Source organism: Aythya ferina, assembly GCF_964211825.1.
Source record: "Aythya ferina genome assembly, chromosome: 26".
Classification (NCBI taxonomy): domain Eukaryota; kingdom Metazoa; phylum Chordata; class Aves; order Anseriformes; family Anatidae; genus Aythya; species Aythya ferina.
Genome location: NC_140324.1, coordinates 2,506,972 through 2,526,700, shown reverse-complemented (window position 1 = coordinate 2,526,700; position 19,729 = coordinate 2,506,972). Strand labels below are relative to the sequence as shown.

General features: G+C 50.1%; 2 protein-coding genes across 4 annotated transcripts; one reads left to right on the top strand and one right to left on the bottom strand.

Moving 5' to 3' along the window:
* Nucleotides 1-6: 6 nt before the first annotated feature.
* On the bottom strand, nucleotides 7-19,694 carry LOC311423872 (uncharacterized protein). Its single transcript, XM_084498408.1, has 19 exons — nucleotides 19,188-19,694; nucleotides 17,116-17,211; nucleotides 16,673-16,900; nucleotides 16,482-16,504; nucleotides 15,800-15,915; nucleotides 14,971-15,030; nucleotides 14,355-14,713; nucleotides 9,677-10,356; nucleotides 8,777-8,826; nucleotides 6,636-6,734; nucleotides 5,572-5,919; nucleotides 4,673-4,954; nucleotides 4,036-4,140; nucleotides 3,658-3,678; nucleotides 3,025-3,045; nucleotides 2,385-2,405; nucleotides 1,914-1,934; nucleotides 1,375-1,407; nucleotides 7-923 (listed from the first exon to the last, which is right to left on the bottom strand). The coding sequence occupies exons 1-19, from the start codon at nucleotides 19,608-19,610 to the stop codon at nucleotides 406-408; spliced, it is 3,504 nt and encodes a 1,167-aa protein (XP_084354534.1). The 5' UTR covers nucleotides 19,611-19,694; the 3' UTR covers nucleotides 7-405.
* On the top strand, nucleotides 7,456-10,600 carry LOC311423977 (E3 ubiquitin-protein ligase TRIM7-like). Of its 3 annotated transcripts, none has more exons than XM_084498670.1 (4): nucleotides 7,456-7,589; nucleotides 8,502-8,786; nucleotides 8,929-9,003; nucleotides 9,645-10,600. In XM_084498670.1, exons 3-4 carry the CDS (start codon nucleotides 8,931-8,933, stop codon nucleotides 10,163-10,165), a joined length of 594 nt encoding a protein of 197 aa, XP_084354796.1. In that variant the 5' UTR covers nucleotides 7,456-7,589; nucleotides 8,502-8,786; nucleotides 8,929-8,930; the 3' UTR covers nucleotides 10,166-10,600. The 3 variants fall into 3 exon arrangements, with proteins under 3 accessions (XP_084354796.1, XP_084354794.1, XP_084354795.1); XM_084498668.1 differs by having other exon boundaries at nucleotides 7,462-7,589; nucleotides 9,588-10,600; XM_084498669.1 differs by lacking the exon at nucleotides 7,456-7,589 and having other exon boundaries at nucleotides 8,491-8,786; nucleotides 9,588-10,600.
* Nucleotides 19,695-19,729: the final 35 nt, after the last annotated feature.

The following is a 19,729-nucleotide window of genomic DNA, read 5'->3' as shown; positions in this document are numbered from 1 at the left end:
AAAAAATCCTGCTAAAATAACTTTATTCTGTACTTTTTACAAACAGTCCCTGCTGAGGGAGTGTCTCTTTTCAGTGGAAGTGTTGCTCAACAGGTAGAGAAAGAGGATGACAGGCCACTGTTACAAGCTGCAATCGGGGAAACCCATCATATATAAGGGATTCTGTCTTCCCCATGAGAGAGGTGCAGCCCTGGGTCCACAGAGGTAGCACAATCTCCACCCTTGGAGACACTAAATTCACCTGAACAAAGCCCAAAGCTACCTAAAGTAGCTTTGAAGTTAGCTCTGCTGTGAGCAGGAGATTGCAGTGGAAACCTTTACAAGTTCCCTCCAACCTCCATCTTGCTATGAGTCTATGAACTATGGCAGTGCCATATGAAGCCTTCTCTTTCTCCCTTCCCTTCATCAGGGACACATTTTGAGCCACGTGCCAGGACCCAGCCAGACCCATGGGTGGACTCTGAACCCATCGAATGATGCCAGTGGAAATGTGAAGATAGAATTCTTCTCATCAACACTGAAAAATGTCACCCGGCCCACTTCATAATCCAGAGAGACCCGGACCCGCGTGGGAGCCTGGCTTTCATGAAGGAGAGTGTGCTCAGGGGACGTGAAAGCTTTGAACTTCCCTGCCCAGTTCCCCACTGCCCAGATGCCCTCCTCCGGGCTGAACTGAATCTCGCCCTTCCTCTTCACATCTTCTCGAGAGACCCCTACGGCCCATCCTCCTCCATCCACCACCTCCACCTCCCAGTAGTATCTCCCTGAGGTGTAGCCTTCACAGCCCAGCACGCAGCGCCAGGGGTCAAATCTCTGAGGGAGGCTGGGGACGTTCTGCAGCTTGTCCTCTCGCTTCACGCTTTTGCAGTCATCAGACAGGACAAGGTCACAGTGGGCTGTGTCTGAATCCAGAACCACTGCCACTGTGGGACAGAGGGAGTCAACACGTTAGGGCAGAGCTCTCCCCAGGAGAGGCCTCTACTGAGGCTGCCTCAGGAAGAAGAAAAAGGGTGAAGGCGACAGTTTGCTGGCTGTGGTATGGGAAGATGCACAAGCGATGGCATTAGTGTGAGGAGCAGAAAATGAACCAGAGAGATGACCCTGAGCACACAGGGAAGAGGACCATCAGCACACCTCCAGGCTGAAGAAGTCCTTGCATCTCTAAAGCATGGCCAGCGCTGCTCACTAAGGACCAGGACTCTTCAGATTTGTCTGAGAGTGGAACATGCACCGAGTGAATGAGGGGACTGAGTGCTGCACTGCAAAGTAAGCATCCCTGGTGCCACCAGCGTCACTGCAGGAGGGGAGTTGTCAGGAAGAGAAAGAAAAGCAGGGAAGATGATTCAGCCCCCTGGAAGACAGAACTTCAATTACCATTTTCAATAGGCACTGCGTATCTTCTCCATTCTTAAAACAAAAACAAAAGACAAAAACAAAAACAAACAAAAGAAAAATACTGATGAGAAGTAATCTGAACACCCTCGTGGTACTGGAATAGCTCAACATAATGATATGCTGGTGTAATTGCACATTTCCTGAACTGTAGCTGTATTTGTAAAAGTCATCTCACAGTGTGTAATTTCAAAACTTCAGTGTCTAGTTACATGGAAGTGCTTCATCCATTCTGATAAATATGATCCCTTTGTCTGGCCTCACACACATACTTATCCTCTGTTTGTACTTTGTGAAATGAAAGCAATTTTTTCTTGGTATAGAAGGATTACAGAGAGTAACATAAAAACACATACAGAGCAAAGGAAAACAATGTTTCTGAAATGAGTTCAGCATTTGCCACCTCTTCCTTTCCCAAAAGAAAAAAAAAACAAAACTAGGCCATAAATGCAACACCCAAATGAGAAAATGAAAGTCTCTTACCAGGAAGTCTCTTACTAAGGAAGGAGAATGATACTCACCAAGCTCCTCAGCTTGTCTCTCTGCAAAACAAAATGCATGTAAATCATCACAAATGGGTTGTGGGATGTCGGCTTGGATATCACCTCTCCTGCAACCATCTGCCTGTGCAGGAGGCTGTACTTCTGCCGACCCCAGCAATGCAAAGCCCTTGAAGAGTGACAGTGCAGGTCCTGCTTCAGCCCAGGGCTGAGAAAGGTCCCTGAGAGGTCCCTCCCTGGCCAGGGGATGTGTCCCACAGCGCTGCCATCAGCTTACGGTGTGTGCAGGGAGCCCCCAGCATGCTCACCCTGCCACTGTTGTCAGCCACACCCCAACCCCAGATACCATTTTCAATCATCTTGCATTTTGGCGGTCTTAAATTCCCTCACTCTTTCTTTTCCCCACACTCTCAGTTGCTCTTAGGTTCACTTCACATCTTAAGAATATACAGTCAGTAAAAAGTCCTTTTTAAGGAACGGAAGAAGACTCACCAATTTCAGCAGCACGGTGCCCTAAACAGCAAACAGAAGCACATCCTGGTTACTCTTTCCAATCACTGCCCTTGGATCCCAGCTAAGGGGCTGCACAGGTGAAGGGAGCTGTCCTGAAAGGACAGGTGCATGGATTTGTTCTCTCCTGGCATGGACTCCTAATTTCCCAGTGAGCTGAGCTGTATTTCTTTTCCCTATCAAACTGCAATGGCATCACTTTAGCAATGAGCAAGAGCTCCGCTTTAATAGCCAAAGGACTATTTATTGGTAATGAGCTGAAAACAAACAAATATATATTTATATTCCCTCTTCAAATGTTTTCTTATTTTTTAATTCCTTGGTAGTCAAACCATCCTTCTCTTGATAACAAAATTCTCAAGGGCTTATGTTTCCATAGTCATCCCCTAAAAAGCACAAACTTTTCAGTGCTACTTCACTGCTTAAGTTAAAATGAGTGTTAAAAAGCACTGACAGTCACTCAGGAAGAAAATTCCTACAATGTTACAGAGTGAATGTTCATATTATTGGCTATTTGGGGGAGGAAAGTCTTTGCCTAAAGAGAACATTTGAATGTAACGACAGGGTGAATAACAAGTTTTTGCAGAGGATTTCACCAGGGAAGACAGGGAGTGAGACTTACACAGTGCTGCTGCTTGCATTGCTGAAAAGCAAAAACAAAAAAGTGCATTACCACCCAAGTCAATTCCTTTTTCACTGATACACCTGTTGGGGCAGGGAGGGGGCTAAAATTGTTTCATGGTGGAAAAGCTGCGGCCCAAGGGTTCCTCCAAGTCCCTAGGGCAGAGGTCATTGCTACATTGCTGGACACCAGCAGGTTTGCATGAGCAGGGGAGGAGCAGGGGTGAAATTTCACTCATTGCTGTGATGCTGTGTTACCATTCTGTTCCCACATTTTTGTTTTGTTTTGTTTTGTTTTGTTTTAGTGCTGATACAAAGCTGTGTTCCTACAACGTGAAATGTGTGATCCCCAATCAGGAAGAACCTGGAGAGCCCTTTGCAAAGCAAAGACCACTGTTGATACAATATCTGTTCATGCTCTTTTTGGTTCCGCCATGATTTTTCTTAAACTTTCAACACTATTTCACAGCTTTGTAGTTTCATCATTCCAGAAAGGAATTTCATAATTTTCTATAGCTGCTAGGCAACCCATTTGCCTCCACCACTCCTACCCCTAAAATATGTCCCATCAAGTCTTCAATTGAAGGGAATTCTCCCATTTTCCAGTTTCTGGAAAACAGAAAGTGAAGCTTACCTATTTTTTTCTCATGCTGTCCTATGAAAGAGGGAAAGAAAGAAATGTCAGTCATTTAAAAAATCACCACTTCCAATGAGCTCTGATTAACTACAGCCACATTACAACCACACACAAGGCAGCAAGGCAGAGGTGTCTAAACGTGCTGCAGTGCCTTTGTGACCCACAGGCTCCCTGCCCCTTCTGCAAGACATCGGGATTTCTATTTCCTTTATCCCTCTGTATGATTTACATGATGGGGCACAGTCCAGAGGCATCACTGAGCTCCAGGCTCAGGACCATCCTCATAGCCCAAACCTACCCATGAACCAGAACCAGAGGGGCTGAATAAGATGGTTTACAGAGCTCCCAGCCCCAAACACTGTACCAGGACTATACCTTTCCTTCTAAATAGATAAACGGCGATGATGAAAAGAGAGAGCACAGCAACCAGGACCACGCCCAGGCCAATTTTCCAAGGATGGGCATTTTGGAAAAAGGGATCTGAAAAATAGAAGCCTCAAAGGGATTAGGTTACTCTGCAAGCAGAAAGAGAAAGCAGATTATTTCCATTTCATACAAGCCTATTCCAAGCAGATCTGAATCTTATCTCTCTCTATGTTTCATTGGTCAATATAGGAGCAGTAAAAGCCCGGGTTAACAGGGGTGTTAACAGGAACACTCGAGTAGAGAGCACTGCCATCAGGGGAAAGGTATTGGCCTGCTGGGGAAATAAATTCTCCCAAATTGTTCATCCCCAGTATAAGAATGAACCAAATTAGATCTGAAAACCACGTGATCTTGTGAAAATCTTATCATCGGACCAGGATTTTACAGCAGGTGAGATGGAGGTTTCACAAATGCTGCCCAAAACTACAGGGGGAAGGAAGTTGTTTGCAGTGGCAGCATGCAAAATGCACTCGATGCACCTCATACCCGGTGTGCAAGTGAACCTCAAATTTTCTGCCTACAGCACCTCCAAGAGCACCGATCCCCTGGAAATGTCACCAGGATGACGCTCCTGTCCTCTGCTTACCTGATATGTAGAAAGAGGACTCCTTCTCCTGGCTCTGCAGGGCAGGTCTGACCACACAGGCCACCTCCTGGCTTGCACTCCTGGTGAGGATGAGGATGCTCTCCATCGCAAAGAGGCCGCTCTCGTCCTGGGTGATGTTTTCTGAGAGGGAGGGCAGGTGCTGCCCACAGTGGTCCTGCCACAGCACCTGGGGCTGTGGGAACCAGCCGCCTGAGCGACATGCCACGCGGATGCCCCCGTCCTGGTAGTGCTCCAGCACGATGCGCGGAGCAGAGCCGCTGGCTGCAGGAAAACAGAGAACCCGGGTTATTGTGCGGATGGAGCTGTTCCACGGGATGCCAGGTCTGGGGGGAATAATGGGGTCTGCTTGATCCTCTACTGGCAAGAAGGGATGAGCCTCAACACAGGCAAATGCATGTTTTATTTAGGGCCATAGCAGCAGCTTAACCAGCATCACCAGCTGTTAGAGAGATGCACAGAGACCCCTCTTCCAGTCTTTTTCATATTACACAAAGCTCTGCCCTGGAACCTGCTACTTCAACAAATTAATCCTTAGGCCTGGATATTAAAATATAAACATATTAAACAAGGCATTCTTACTTTATTATCCATTGACTTTTTTTTTTTCCTACACCCACTTATATTAAGAAAATAAGATCAAGAACACTTGGGACATATCTCATGAGCTCTTCACAGCTGCTCAGTGGATGGTTTTATATCTCTGAGACAACTTGATTAACATTATCAACTGTAGCACTTGATAAAGACTTATTCCTAAAGCAAGCACCTGAAGTCGCTGCTGGGATGAAGGACTGGTAAGAAGAGCACTGGCTGCAAGGAAGCAAATCAGAGGTAACGGGAAGAGCCCCGCAGTGCAGACAGGGACACAGACTACAGACCTGTCACCTTCAGCTCCACCACAGCCTCGTCGTACTCTGAACCACTGCGGACAAAGCAAGTGTAAAGCCCTTTGTCAGACAGCTGGACACGGAAAATTCTCAAGTCCACGCTGCCATTGGTGAGGCCGTCTTTCAGCAGCTCCGTGCGCCCTTGGTACTGAACCATCTGGTCCCCGTACTGGTCCTGGCGCTCCTTGTAGCGATGCACAAAGGGTGTGAATTGCTCCCGAAACCAGGTCACCTCCATGTCCTGCACGCTCTGCGCCGGGGAGACGTGGCAGGGCAGCACCACGTCCTGGCCAACAGCCATGGCCACAGGGTCAGGGGGTCCCTTGACGCTGAATGTGGCTGGGAGAAAAAGAAGAAATGACCATGAGTTTGCTGTGGTGACAGCCCTGAAAACCAGCAGAGCTGCTCTGTGGCAGGGTAACCACAGCAGGTGAAACAGGAGGCAGGAGGGCTGGGAGCAGGACCTGGCCACCATCCCCTGCTCTGCCCTGCCCAAGGTCTTCAAACTACTTAAAGGATGAGTTGTTCTCAAGGGGACAAGATGCTGCTTGGGGGGAGACAGAAGTTTTGTCTTCTCTCTGTGCTGCCATGCAGCGCCTTTGCTTTTTTTTTTTTTTTTTTTTTTTTTTTTTTTTTTCTCCCTCTTCTTTTTCCCTTTAATTAAGTTATCCCTATCTCAACCCGTGATTTTTTTTTTTATTATTTATTTCCAGCATACTTTCTTTTTCTAAGAAGGGGCAGTGAGAGAGTGGTTGTGGTGGAATCTGGCTGCCCAGCATGGTAAAAACCACCACAGCAGGAGAAAGGAGGAAGTGGCTGGAAGGTGGGTGATTGGAGAAAGCAGACAACTTGTGCACGTACAAAACTCAAATAGTTTTTAAAAGATTTTTTGTTGGTGTTCTTTCTCCCTTTATTGAATTGGTTCTGAAAAGGGTCCTGCTCCGTGCTAAACTGACCCTGCTCAGTGCTAAACCATTCACAGGGAGTGGCTCAGGAAAATATTCAGACTGGAAGTGAGTACCGCAAGGATCAGCAGGAGACAGGGGAATCCATACCTGATTGAAGCTCACAAACATGGAAAACCAAACTGTAAGGGATAAAAGCCAGCAGAGAGCACTGGAGGTGGCAGCCAAAGACCATCCTCTTTGCTGGAGCTCAGCCTGGGGATGGAGAAGGAGAAGTTAAGGGAGAAAGGCAGAACAAAAGGGTTACGAGTAAAGATTTGAAAGGCAGAATATTATAGGGAATAATTTCCTTTTAAAGGAGTTTATTGGTGATTTCAGCACCTTTTTTATAATATCCAGGAAAAAATCTAAGATTAAATTGCCCAAGGTTGAAGTCAATTTTACATCATCAGTCTGACTTTGCCACTTTTTCATTGCATTAAAGGAGATGTTGTAGCTTTTCCTTCTTTCCCCATGTGGGAAATTTCTACAACTTTTCATACCACTTGGGTGTTTTGTGCACAAAGCAGCATGCACCGAGCAGTTACTTGAATATAGAGTTCCTTTTTTTATTTATTTTTATTTTTATTTTTTTAGTCAGCCCTGAATAAGAGCTGGGAACATGCAGGATGGCAAGGAAAAACTCAGACTGAATGCCCCTGGGGCTGGGGCCACGCTTCTCCCCCAGCCCAAACTGGGGATGTGATGGGCAGGAGGTCTCAGAACAGAGGGGAACACGACAACAGCAGCCCAAACAGCCCACCCTGGCCCCGAGCTTACCTCTCCCTCTGTCCTGGCTTTGCTGGCAAGGGATGAAGCACATGGGTGGTCTCGTCAGGGAGCAGGAAGCAATTTCTCTGTGCAATCTCAATGAGATGTCACTGCCGGCCTGTTGCCTGTTTCCTCTTGCGCCACCTCCGCTGGAAAATGAAAGTAACCGAGAGATGTGGTCATTTCTTGTCAATGCTTTTGCTCCGGAAACACTCCCTTCCAGCCCTGCTCTTCGGCTGCATCCCCATGCCCCAGCTCAGTCCAGCCCCAGCATCTGGGAGGTGAGAGCATCAGGTGGGGCTGCTCCGGGACCTGCCAAGGGTGACAAGGGACAGGGGGAAGCAAAACACACAGAGGCACAAGCCACAAACTGTAACGGAGATGATAACATGAAATAAATCCATTCATGCCGATTGGTAGAGTGAGAACAGCTATTCCCAGGACTTTGTTGAAACAGGATGGAAAAGAAAAGGGGGAGGCAATAAACGAAGCATTCAGAGACACTGCCTGGCAGATGTGATAGCAGCAATAATTAAAACAGCTTTGTAATTCACAATAGTTGTGGGGCTAGCAAGAAATTGCAGGCACCGCTTCAAAGAAGGGCCAGCCTGGGCTTTGCAACTCATAAAGATGCAAACATGGGAGGTTGCAGGCACTGGGGGGGCGGGGGGTTCAGAAGAAGCATGTGAAGGGTGGAGGACTCTTTTTTTTTTTTTTAAATCCAGTCCTGAATAAGAGCTGGGAACATGCAGGATGGCAAGGAGAAACCTGGACTGAGTGCCCGTGGGGCAGGGGCCACGCTTTTCACATCGCTTCTAGGCATGTGAAAAGCTGCCTGGAGAAAGGGGAGGTGGGATGCAAAGCCCGGCACCCACTGTCCCCCACTCCCCTGTTTACCAGTAGAGAAACTGAGGCAATGCATGCCCTGAAAACATCTCCCCCCATAACCCACTGGCAGAGTAATAAATCTGGAGAAGCCTGTAAGGAGCATGACCTGGCTGTTGGTCTGTGGATGGTGTCCCCAGGGCACCCAGGTCCCCAGGGCACCCCCAGCACACCAGAGATGAGCGCAGGGCACTGGGCCCAGGAGGGCTCAGAGCAGCCTCTGCCAGCAGCGCAGGGGACTCTTATCACCAACCTGCAGCTGGCCAAAGGGAGGGAGATATGGCAATTCCCGTGATGTAGTAACTGCATTTCCACAAACAGGACAGGGGCACTGCAGGAGCGCCAGGAGGGAACTCCTGAAGGGAGACGAGCAAAACGAGTGTTAGATGAGGCCACGCAGCCGCTGGCAGCTCCAGCTGCAAGGAGCAGACGGTGCCAGACACCCAGCGGTGCTCTCCCAGCCATCCAGCTCCTCTGGGGTTCAACCCACTCACTCGAACGAGGAGGAAACACTGCAAGTCCAGTCTAGCCAAGATCTGCTGAGGTCAAGGGAGTGGAGAGCAAACTGAAGATGTTCAGACCCATCTGAAACCTACCTTCCCACAGGTGAGTGCTAGCTCTGGCTTCTTCATCACTACCTCTGCATCTGGGGAACAGGGACCCCTTTATCATCTTCACGTGGTCTCTATGTCTTGCAATTTCCACTTTCAGCAGGGAATACATCTCTCTTTCTGGTACTTTTCTGCAGGAATGCTGGTGTCCAGTATGGAGATAGAAGAGATGGAGACCCTGACCAATGAGGTGGAGGAGGGGGGTGGAAGAGGTGAGTTTTTAGAGGGTAACTGCCGTGTTTGGGAGAAAATTGTACCCTGCTTCTTCTGTGGAGGAGCCAGTTAAGGTCGAGGCACTTGGGGCTTGTCCCAGCCAGGGCTTGTCATGGGTTTGAGATGTGGTGGCTGCACTGTCCCCAGCTGGATTCATCTAGTTTATCTGTAGACCCACCACCACCACCACAGACACCTGAGCTGCCATCCTTGGCTCTCTTCATTGCCCAGAGAGAAAGAGGAATCTGAGGTCATGGGTTATTGGTCTTGGGGTCAATCTCTGTCACAGTGTGTGCTGGTTTGTGCCCCCACATGCCCATTTCTCTCTTGTATCACCACAGAAACCTGCATGCAGGCCCAGGTGTCTGCACAGCAGATGTGCACCCCAACGCTCAGGTGCACTGTCCTTAGGAAAAAATCAGGGTCCCCTTGGCCAGGAACCATAAAGACAGTCCAGGAGAGGGCAGGAACAGGGCAGAACTGAGTCTGGGGCAGTCCAGCACAAGGGGGAGGGGGTTCTGGCCAGGGGGAAGATATCTTTCCAGTTCTTTTCCCATCCCTCCTCTTGCCGCGGTGGGCACAGCCCTGATGCACCCCCCGAGGGCTGCCTGTCCTGACTGGCTTCTCTTCTTGTCCCCAGCGGATGTGACCCTGGACCCAAACACTGCCAACCCCTTCCTCATCCTGGCTGATGATGGGCGAGATGTGAGGCGTGGGGACACGTGGGCGTCGCTGCCCGACAACCCCGAGCGGTTCGACACGGAGCCGTGCGTGCTGGGGGGCCGGGGTTTCACCATGGGGCAGCACTGCTGGGAGGTGGAGGTGGCCGAGGGGGGCGACTGGTGGGCCGCGGGGGTGGCCCGGGAGTCTGTCAGGAGGAAGGGGGTCCTCAGTTTTACCCCTGAGGAGGGGATCTGGGCCGTGGGGCAGTGGTTTGGACAGTACCACGCTTTTACCGACCCTGACTGGACACCCCTGCACCTCGCCCAGGTGCCCAGGGCCATCCAGGTCTCTTTGGACTTGGTGGGCAGGCAGGTGGCGTTTGCTGATGCTGAAAACGAAGCCCCGATCTTTGCTTTCTGCCTGGCTTCATGTCCTGAGGAGAGGCTACACCCGTGGCTCTGGGTGGGGATGGACTCGTGCCTCAGGCTGTGCCCCTGATGTGGAGGACGACCAGAAGAAAGACGAATGCCGTGGCCTTGGATCACGGTGCTGGGAGCTGGGAGCATCGTGTGTCCTTGCTGTTTTTTCCTCACACAGTCCCTCTGGCCAATGAATGGGAGAAATGGAAGGTCCTGGAGATGGACACCACTAAAGAAGCTCCTTCGTCCTGCTCGACCCCACAGCAGGAACTGCAGAGACAATGGGGGCACAGGGATTTGAGGCACAGAGGAGCTTGGTGCAAGGAGGCCCCAAGGCAAAGATGTGGTGTTGAGTGCTGGGACACTGTGGAGCAGGTTCATGCAAGGCCATGAGAAATGCATTGGGTCCAAACGCCTTAAAAATTTCCAAGTACCGTGTCTGGCTTTCTTTAATTAAGCTTAATGATTAAGTCAAAAAAATAAAAACATATTTGGGTGCTGGGCCTCATGATAACACTTATCTTTTCCATACATCCAAAACTTCTCCCTGCCTTATTTCCAGCTCTCACTGGCATCTGCATTAGGCACATGTGTTTTCTTTCACATTTCTTACAGCAGAAGACTAGGAAGAGCTGTAGGGATGCGTGAAGGGAAGTGAGCAAGAAACTGATCGAGGTGCCTGAATCCCATGGGCCAGATAATTCCCATAGATCTACCAGTTTTGGATCTTCTTCCTCCCCCCATCTCGGTCTCCTTTTCCTCATCTCCTGTAGATTCTTTCAGCTGGTCAAAAACACACAGGCCACTTGTGGACAAAATAGAAAGGATAAGGGAACGGGAAGGCAGTTTGAAGTGGAAGCATTTTATCTTCCACTCTGTTCCCCTAAACTTTATCTACAAAAAACATTTACCAGTTAACAGAGCCTTCGGCCTCCTTGGGACTTTAGCTGCTGTATGTTTCTTTGCAGAAGTTTTGCCATAAAAATAACCTGTTTTCAAGGACGTGAAACTGTAGGGCTAGACTGAGAGAAAAAAAATCCTAATTCTATAACAATAGGGTCAATGTTTTTCATCTGAGAAAGATCAGAGAAAGATTTTCTGGGTGCAGAAAAATTTCAGCCTCTCCCATGAATAACTCAGAGGCAATCTGTTCAGGGAAATCCTACTGCTAGAAACTGATCTTTTACACAGTTTCGTCAACAGAAGCAGTCAAGGCTGAGATGTAACAGGAAATTAAACTTTCTTCCTTGTTTGCCAAGAATCTGCTGCTGGGGCCAAGAAAACACATGAATGTCGGGAAAGGATTGTTAAAGATGCACACACGTCCTCTCCAGCTGCAGCAGCTGCAGCAGCTGCAGCGAGCCCACCTGGGCTTTCCAGAACTTTTATTTTCCTGGAGAATACAGGAAAATCAGAAAGTTGTTTTCTCTAATCTTTGAAAACTGCTTTGCATTTCCACCTCACCTCAAATAAGTTTGCCATGAAATGGTTAATGTACAGAATCACACCAGTCTCTCCCCCCTTTGCTAGGAGCTGTTTTATTTCTTTTATTTCTATGTCCATACAATATGACTATTAAATATTAGCCAAGAAAATCTGTGGAGATTGTCTGACAAGTGCTGACTTAAAGCAGTCAGTACCAGCACAGCTGAATCCCACCTGAGAGCTGCAAAGGTGATGGGACATGGGCCTAATTTTACAAGACTGATTAGCTGAAGGTGTACAGCAACCAACACTGTGATGTGGGGTCCAATCTGTGATTGCATCTCATCCAAAAGGATTGTGGCCGGGAAGGAATTACTGGTAACTGTTTTGATGATGTACGGCGCTAGGGTGGGATTCATGAGCCACAGACCTGTAGGAAATGGCAGGTGACTCTTCCACAGGATGGGAAATCAAATCCTGGCAAGCTAAGACAGCAGCTTCCAACTTTGAAACATCCAGCTGTGACTTTATTTGAACGTACCTTCTGCCTTCAATCTCTTTTGAGAGCATGGCAGTTGTTTGAGCCTTGGTCTACCAGCCTGTTGTGCAGACAGCAGATACGTAAGCTTATGTTACCATGGGTAAAGCTGGAAAAGGGGACCTCTGGGCAGAGATGCTAAACCAGACATGTCTCTCCCCATCACCTGCAGGGTCTGGAGGAGCACAAGTCCTGCTCTGCTTCACGGGCAGAGTTTGAGCTGCCCTCTCCTGCCCTGTGGGACACTGCAGCCTGTGTATGCATGTACTTGGTAGGGAAGGGTGGGAGGGGATGAAGGTAGGGATAAGGGAAGGAATAGCAGAGCCCAAAGTGATGTCAACCCATTCCAGCATCTTCTCCCTTTCCGAGATCTTTTTGGGGCATGGTGTTCAAAGGACATGTTTGTCCCCACAGTCAGGCACCTTGTTTTGTCCTTGTCTGCTATCTCCTCCTCTTAGGAGAAGATGAGGCTGCGGTGGCAGCAAGGCATAGGCAGCAGCATTGGTCTCCCTAAGCTACTCCAGTAGCTGGGAAGACTCGCAGCACGAGGTCAGGCAGAGTTATCCTGCCTCACGAGTGAGAGGATGGGCTTACCAACCTCTGGCACTGCACAGGGAGGGGTGACACCCCATTGCACCTGGGCACCTTTGGAACAGAAGTCCAGCAAAGCAACCATTCAAGGAACCGACCCCGAAAGCAGGGGCAACTCCTGCTCCTGGCAGGGCACAGAGGAGGAGCCAATCCTGGGAGGAAAGGACAGGGTCTCCCTGCAGCCTCCCAGCACATCCTCAGCTCCTGGTGCCAAAGCTGATGTTGTGCCCACGTTGTACTCACCTCTGCCAGGGACCTTGGCTCTGCGTTTCCACAAGCACATCAGAGGGAAAGTGAGAGCCTTCAGGTGGAACAAGAAGGCAGCCTGGTGTGAGCGTGGGGAGAGCTGGAAGCAAACCCCACAGCAGCAGCGCTGACAAATCCAGGTCACCGTGGGCATCTGCAAGCCAGCAGGGCGTCCGACCACGGGGCAGGTAGGAGGGGGGGCTTCACCTGCAAAGCCTCCAGAGCAAGCTATGACTTTCACAAGTGCTTTTTTCACAAACTGTATTAAAAGTCCACGGCTGTTTTTGTTTGTAGCATTGCTCCCTTTTGCCTTTCTTTGAATCTCATTCCTTCTGCAGGCTCCAGCACCCAACCTCCCTTTTGCATGTCAGCTCTTTGAACAGGAACTGATGGAGCTAAAACATTTAAAGCCCTTTGAATCTGCCAACAAGGTTTTTTGGGATGTGATTTAGCTGCGTGTTTGTTTGACCAGCATTTGAACTTTGATTATTTATTGGTTATTTGTATAACTTTGTTTTATTCATGATTATTTATACTTTTAGTTTCTACCATGCACCACCATAAATCCCAGCACTGCTACAAATCTGCAAGTCTCTAAACAGCAATTCCTCCAGTTTGTTCCTACACTTCAGCAAATTCCTGGTAGTAGTTCCGTGGTTGGAAAAGATCTAAATCTCTAAATTTTCTTTCCAAAAGCCCATCACAACCAGGGAGACAAATCGAGTAGTCAAACACTGAAGAATTATCAGGTACATTAATACGTTGAAAAACAGTGATTATAATTCAACCGATTAAATTATTTTGAAATGTAAATCCTACTCACACCTCCCATAGAAATGAATGTTGACTTGTGGTTTCATGAGCTAAGAGAATCAAATCAGGCCCACCACAGGGACAACACATGGAGACTGACTGGGCTTCAGGGCTAAAGAGCAAGTGTCACCCCATGGCTAGGTGGGCTGTTGAGCAAGTTTTTATCCTCCTTACCCATCTACTTATCTCCTCAAGTAAAAGTATACTACCAGTAGCTACTCCAATGCCACTGCTATGCCCCTCATTCCCCCTCGAGGCCTCCATAAATAAAATCTCCCCAGAAATTGTCATTCTTCACCAAGAGCCCTTCTCCACTGGAGAAGCCCACGGACCTCTGCTCCAGAAAGGCTCTCCACAGGCAGGCAGATGAGTTCAACTGCCTTTGAGGATCACGGTAGGAGGCTTGCTAATGGGCAGGAGTCCCAAGGGCTAGCGAGATGGGGGTGCAGGAGGCCAGCGTGGCCACAGTGCAGCCTCCTCAGAGCACCGCACTTCCTCAGCCTCACAGTTTGAGCTGGGACCCCTTCCCCACCCAGAACCAGGGGTAGATTTGCTTTCCTAAAAACGTGGCTTGCAGGAAAGTGAAAATTGTAGCCTCATTGTCTGCATTGACAAACGTCACCCGCCCCTCTGCATGGTTCAGACAGACCCGTACCCTGCGGGGGACCATGCTGGGGAGGAAAGGGGTGGGAGTGGGGGAAGTCAGAGCCTGGAACTTCTCCTTGTACTGCCCCACTGCCCAGATCCCCCCCACGGGGTTCATGTCAATCGGCCCCTTCCTCCTCACAGACTCCAGGGCCACCCCCACAGCCCAGCAGGACCCACGGCCCACCTCCACCTCCCAGCAAGGTCGCCCTGAGTCGAATCCCTCGCAGCCCAGCACGCATGGCCATGGGTCAAACCGCTTCGGGTTGTCAGGCCGGTGTTGCTGCGTGGCTCCCTGCATCACACTCTTCCGATCTTCTGATAAGATGAGCCGTGACTGAGCTGTGTCTGGATCCAGAGTAACGTTCACTGCAGAAGAGAGGTCAGGTCAAAGCACTGGGGGTAGAGACCAGTCCTGGGAAGAGTTTCACCATGCTGGGGACAAGTTTGGTCCTATTTGGAAGGAAAACAGGCAATACCTTTCTTCCAGAACATGCTGATCTCAAAGTGAAGAGCAGCTCTGCAACCTAAGCCAAGCTACGCAAAGATTCACTGCTTCCCCCCAAATGGCTGTTGAATCCCTTGCAAGCAGGGTTAATGTTAGGAGGCTCCCCAGCACAACTCACCTTTTGTGTACAGGCCCTGTGACTCTTCCCCTTCCTCCCTCAGAGCAGTTGTTGAAGCATCTGAAAGGGAAATGGAGCCCAGAGATCAACTCTGACATCTGGATAATAATGCCAGTCCTGGGAGGTGCTCCGGGGAGATCAGCTCCAGGGAGCAAGCAGAGATGCTACACCCCTCTTTCCCAGCACATGCCCTACTTGCTCTGCTCACCTCCTTCTCCAGTTAGAGTAGGAAAGGAGGACCTAAAGCAGCAGGACCAAAAATGTTTGGTGCTACCTAGTATGAAGTGGACGCTGACATACTGCAGTACATCCAGAGGGTCACCGGGATGGTTTGGGCTGGACAAGATGAAGTATGGGGAACCACTGAGAACTGGGTTTGTTCAGCCTTAAGAAAAGTAAAGGCAAGATCTTTTTGATGTCTATAGCTATTTAATGAGACAGCAGGGGCAGGCTCTTCTTGGTGCTGCTTGATAAGGACAAGAGGCAGCAAATACAACTTGGAATGTGAAATTCTTGCTAGATGCACTAAAAAAAGGGAAGGGAAGGGAAGGGAAGGGAAGGGAAGGGAAGGGAAGGGAAGGGAAGGGAAGGGAAGGGAAGGGAAGGGAAGGGAAGGGAAGGGAAGGGAAGGGAAGGGAAGGGAAGGGAAGGGAAGGGAAGGGAAGGGAAGGGAAGGGAAGGGAAGGGAAGGGAAGGGAAGGGAAGGGAAGGGAAGGGAAGGGAAGGGAAGGATATTCAGATTTATCTCCCTTCTGCAGGGCATTGCCCACCCCCTTCTTTCCACCCCTGGGGCATTTCTCTGATCTTCTCTGGGATCCCTTCCTTGTACCTTGGAGTTTTCCTGCTGTCTCTTCTAGTTCAGGAGTTTTTTTTGAGCAGACACCAGCTGCCTTTTCCAGATTGTGGTTCGTCCACTCCTTTTGCTGGAATTTTCCCTTCTCGCACCTGGAGATGTACAAGCCACACCATTTATCTTCCTCCGTCAACTCAATCTCCTGTTAATGCCAGTTGCTAGAGACCTTTTCCTAGCTGAACGGCTCTGATGCTGGATCCGTTACCTCCAGAAAATTCATTCCAATTCAGCTCTACACAGTACAGCGAGAAAAGAGACAGCACGTCTCATTGGCTAGGCCACTGCTCCGTCCTGATGCTCTAACTGCTGATTCAGTTCCTATTATGAGTGCTGGTGCTGGTGTCCTCAGTCACTCTGTCCCTTCAGAGCAAAGCTGCATTTGCTCTGGTCTCTGTGCCTTAGTATTGCTAAACATTGGTCATGGAGAAGACAGCCAGGCTCGCAACCAGAGACCTTAGAAATGAAATGTCCTCTGCAAGTGCTTCCTCAAGAATTGACCTTGTTGTCAGAGCCATATGACTTCATCAACTTCTGGAAAACTGAAATATGAACATTTTTGGGGCATCCCTGGCACGTGAGGAATCCGTCTGTGTTTTGGGGCAGGAATCTTTGTACCCCCAAAGTCATATTGTGATATACAGGGAAAAAAGGTACTTACCTGTCCAGAATGTCACCAGTACCCTAGATGGGAGAAAGACAGAAGCAGCTTAATGCAATTTATCCCATACCCAATCCTCACATTCCTGTCACACCAGCATCTACGTAAAATTAGCCTGCTGTGTATTTCAAGTCTGCTGGTACCTCAGATCTGTTTGTTAAGACAGTGCTGGTGTTTCTAGTAGAACTCACCTGTGGGAACTCACATCCTGAGAGCTGAGACTCCTCCTTCTCCCTGATCAGGCCATCCAGCTGAAAAATCCTCTTGGACAATTTATCAGCATTTTCCTTCACTCTCATTTCAGTCTGCCTCTCCAGCTCTCCCAACCGAGCTGTCAGCAGGCACTCTTGTTCCTCCAGGTATTGGTGCAGCTGCTTGAATTCAGACGCAATCTTCTGCCTCTCTGCTTTTACTTTGTCCTTTATAAGCAGAAACAATCCTTTCAAAGTGGGGTGGGACCACAAAGAGTAATTAAAAGGTGGGTTGGGCAGTAGTTAAAAGTTATCTTTTACTTTCCTGATGTGCATATTGTGCACCAACAGCTGGACACAGTGATTTCATATCCAAGGGCCAAGAATCAAATTTTCCCCACCCTTCCCAAATACATTTCCTTCAGGTAGCCCTGTGCACCTACCAGATAGCCCTGGCAGGTACATCGCTCCTTCTTTAGCTGTTCCTCCAGCTCTCCTCTCTCTCTCCTGAGGCTCTCTAGCTCAGACTGGTTTTGCTCCTGGAGGGAGAGAAATCCTTTAGGTGCTCCCCACCACATGTATCCAAAAAACCAGCTTATTCCCTGGGGCGAACATACACAGCCTCTGGCACTGAGTCAGCCTCATTTCCTGCTTGAACAACCAAGAGCATGGCTCTCAAAGCAGAACTGGGCAGCAAAAGGCAATGTCATGTCCCTGCCACCCCACAAAGCAACTCTCTCAGAGTTTAGGGTTCGACGTGCTTGTTGGGGGCAGGCTAAGTGCAGGCATGGTGCTGTCAAGTACCATTTTGCAAGTGTATGGAACTGGGGACTGTAAGGGTATGTGGTAGGACAGCACCTGCTCCTTTATGGGCATCTGGTCAAGAACCTTTTCACTGCAAAAAGGGGGCAATAAGAAAAGCAGGAAGCCATAAGCAAGAACACCCAGAAACACAAACCAGACAGAAAAACATAAGAGACAAAGACTGGGAACAAACCTGGTCAGTCACAAACATATGGGCTGCTCAGAAAGGGCAGGTAAACCACAACTTAGCAGCTAATGAGGGTGCTGCCCTGAGGGCACAGGGTGCTCACAGGTGTGGGAATGAGCAAACTGATGAGGGAGCTGCAGGGAGAAGGTGAGGAGCAGGCAGAAAAGGATATAAAAGGGGCCAGCTGCATGTACCACAGGGCTGGCTGGTGTACTGGCCTGAGTGAGCCCTGCATGTGATCACTGCAGTCTGTCTTGTCTTCTAATTAAATCCTTTAATTCATTAAATCTGCATAACCACACTGTCTGTCCTGAGTGCATGAGTGCTAAGGACCAAGTGTCAGCTACTGGGGCAACTGGCATGGGTGGGTTTGGTGCCAGCTGCTGCAGTTGGATGGGGTGTAGGTGCCCCAGGGCTGCGGTGGCAGCTGCTGGAGTGTGTGTGTGTTGGGGGGGGGGGGGGTCTCAGCCACCAGCACTGGTGTGGGAACACCGTGTGTCCCCAAAACCAGCTCACGGGGGATCAGTATGAGTCCCCAGGCAGGGCACCAGCTGCTGGGCAGGTAGGGTGCTGGGCCAGTGCTGTGCAGGCAGTGGTGGCCACATCCCTTAGCAGGGACCATAAGGAAAGGAGAAGCCGTGCATGGGATTCCTGCCTTTTACCGTGGGGATGGGGGGAAGGACACGCTGGTTGCTACGCATTTTGCTCCTCCTTTAAAGAAAATAAGCAACTTCTGTGCAGTCCAAGTCTCCCACTAGAGGAAGTCTGGACCCCCAGTGAAGCTGTGCTTCTGCACAAATCCTGGATGTCTAAGGAACACCACAGAGGAAAGAGATATAATAATCATATAGATTTAGTAATTGCAGCAACAGCTTTGTGGGAGGAAGACAGCCAAATTCAAAGCACAGAGTGATAAAAAATTCCCTTGGAGTGAGAAGCCACAAATCAATAGAATATTAAAGGTTATTATAACCACTGCCACCACCCTGGTCTGGGAGACAGCAACACACCGAGGGGCACCGGAGAGCCCACGGGGGCAGCAAATGGTTAACATCACATATGCCAACCATCTACCAGAGTCCTGAGGACAGACTTCCATTACGAAAACTTGGTAAGCGTTTAGGGAAGGTGAAAAGAAGCGAAGAGAGAAGGTGCAGTCACAGGGTGAACTTGCAGGAAGCGTGGCCTTTTGCCGACAGATTGCAAAGCTCAGAGGCATGTAGATGTAAAATCGTAATTTGCAAGCGATGTGTGAGAAAGCTATGAGCAGAACGAACCCCGGAATGGCCGAGGTTGGAGGGGATCTCTGGAGATCTCCTGGCCCAAACCCTGCACCAAGCAGAACCCCATAGCGCAGGAGGGTGTCCAGGCGGGTGCTGGCTATCTCCTGAGGAGGCTCCGCAGCCTCCCTGGGCAAGACCCACACAACACAGGACTGAGCCACGGCCGCACAGGCTCTGATAGAGCCCGGGCACCAAAGCGGGTACTGAGGGTGCTCCGGAGGCTTCCCTGGCTCCCCCTCACCTGGTGGGGCTCTGCGGTCTGGCCGAGCCGCCTGAGCCCGGCCGCGATGTTGCCCAGTTGCCGGTTGGGCCTCAGGCTGCGGCTGGGCAGGGTCTGGCGGCACTGGGGACAAGAGGGAGCCCCAGCGGATCTCGCCCAGCACAGGCCGATGCAGGCCTGGCAGAAGTTGTGGCCGCAGTCCAGCATCACCGGGCTGCGGAACAGATCCAAGCAGATGGCGCAGGTCGCCTCCTCCTGCAGCTCCGCTGCCGCCTCGCTGCTGCCTGCCATGGCCGCGGGGCCCAGGGTGCGGCTCCCGGCTTGGCTCTGGGGCTCTTTCGCTTTCGGAACCGGGAGGGGAGCCCGGGGTGGCGGCGGTGCCTCACGGCTGCGAGATCCCGACAGCTGTGGGACCTCCCCCCCGTGCCTTCGGGAAACTCCCATGACTTCAGGACCCCCCTCCTGGCTTTGGGACCCCTCCGTTTCTTTGGGACCCTCCTGTCGCTTTGGGACCCCTCCGTTTCTTTGGGACCCTCCTGTCGCTTTGGGACCCCTCTGTGCCT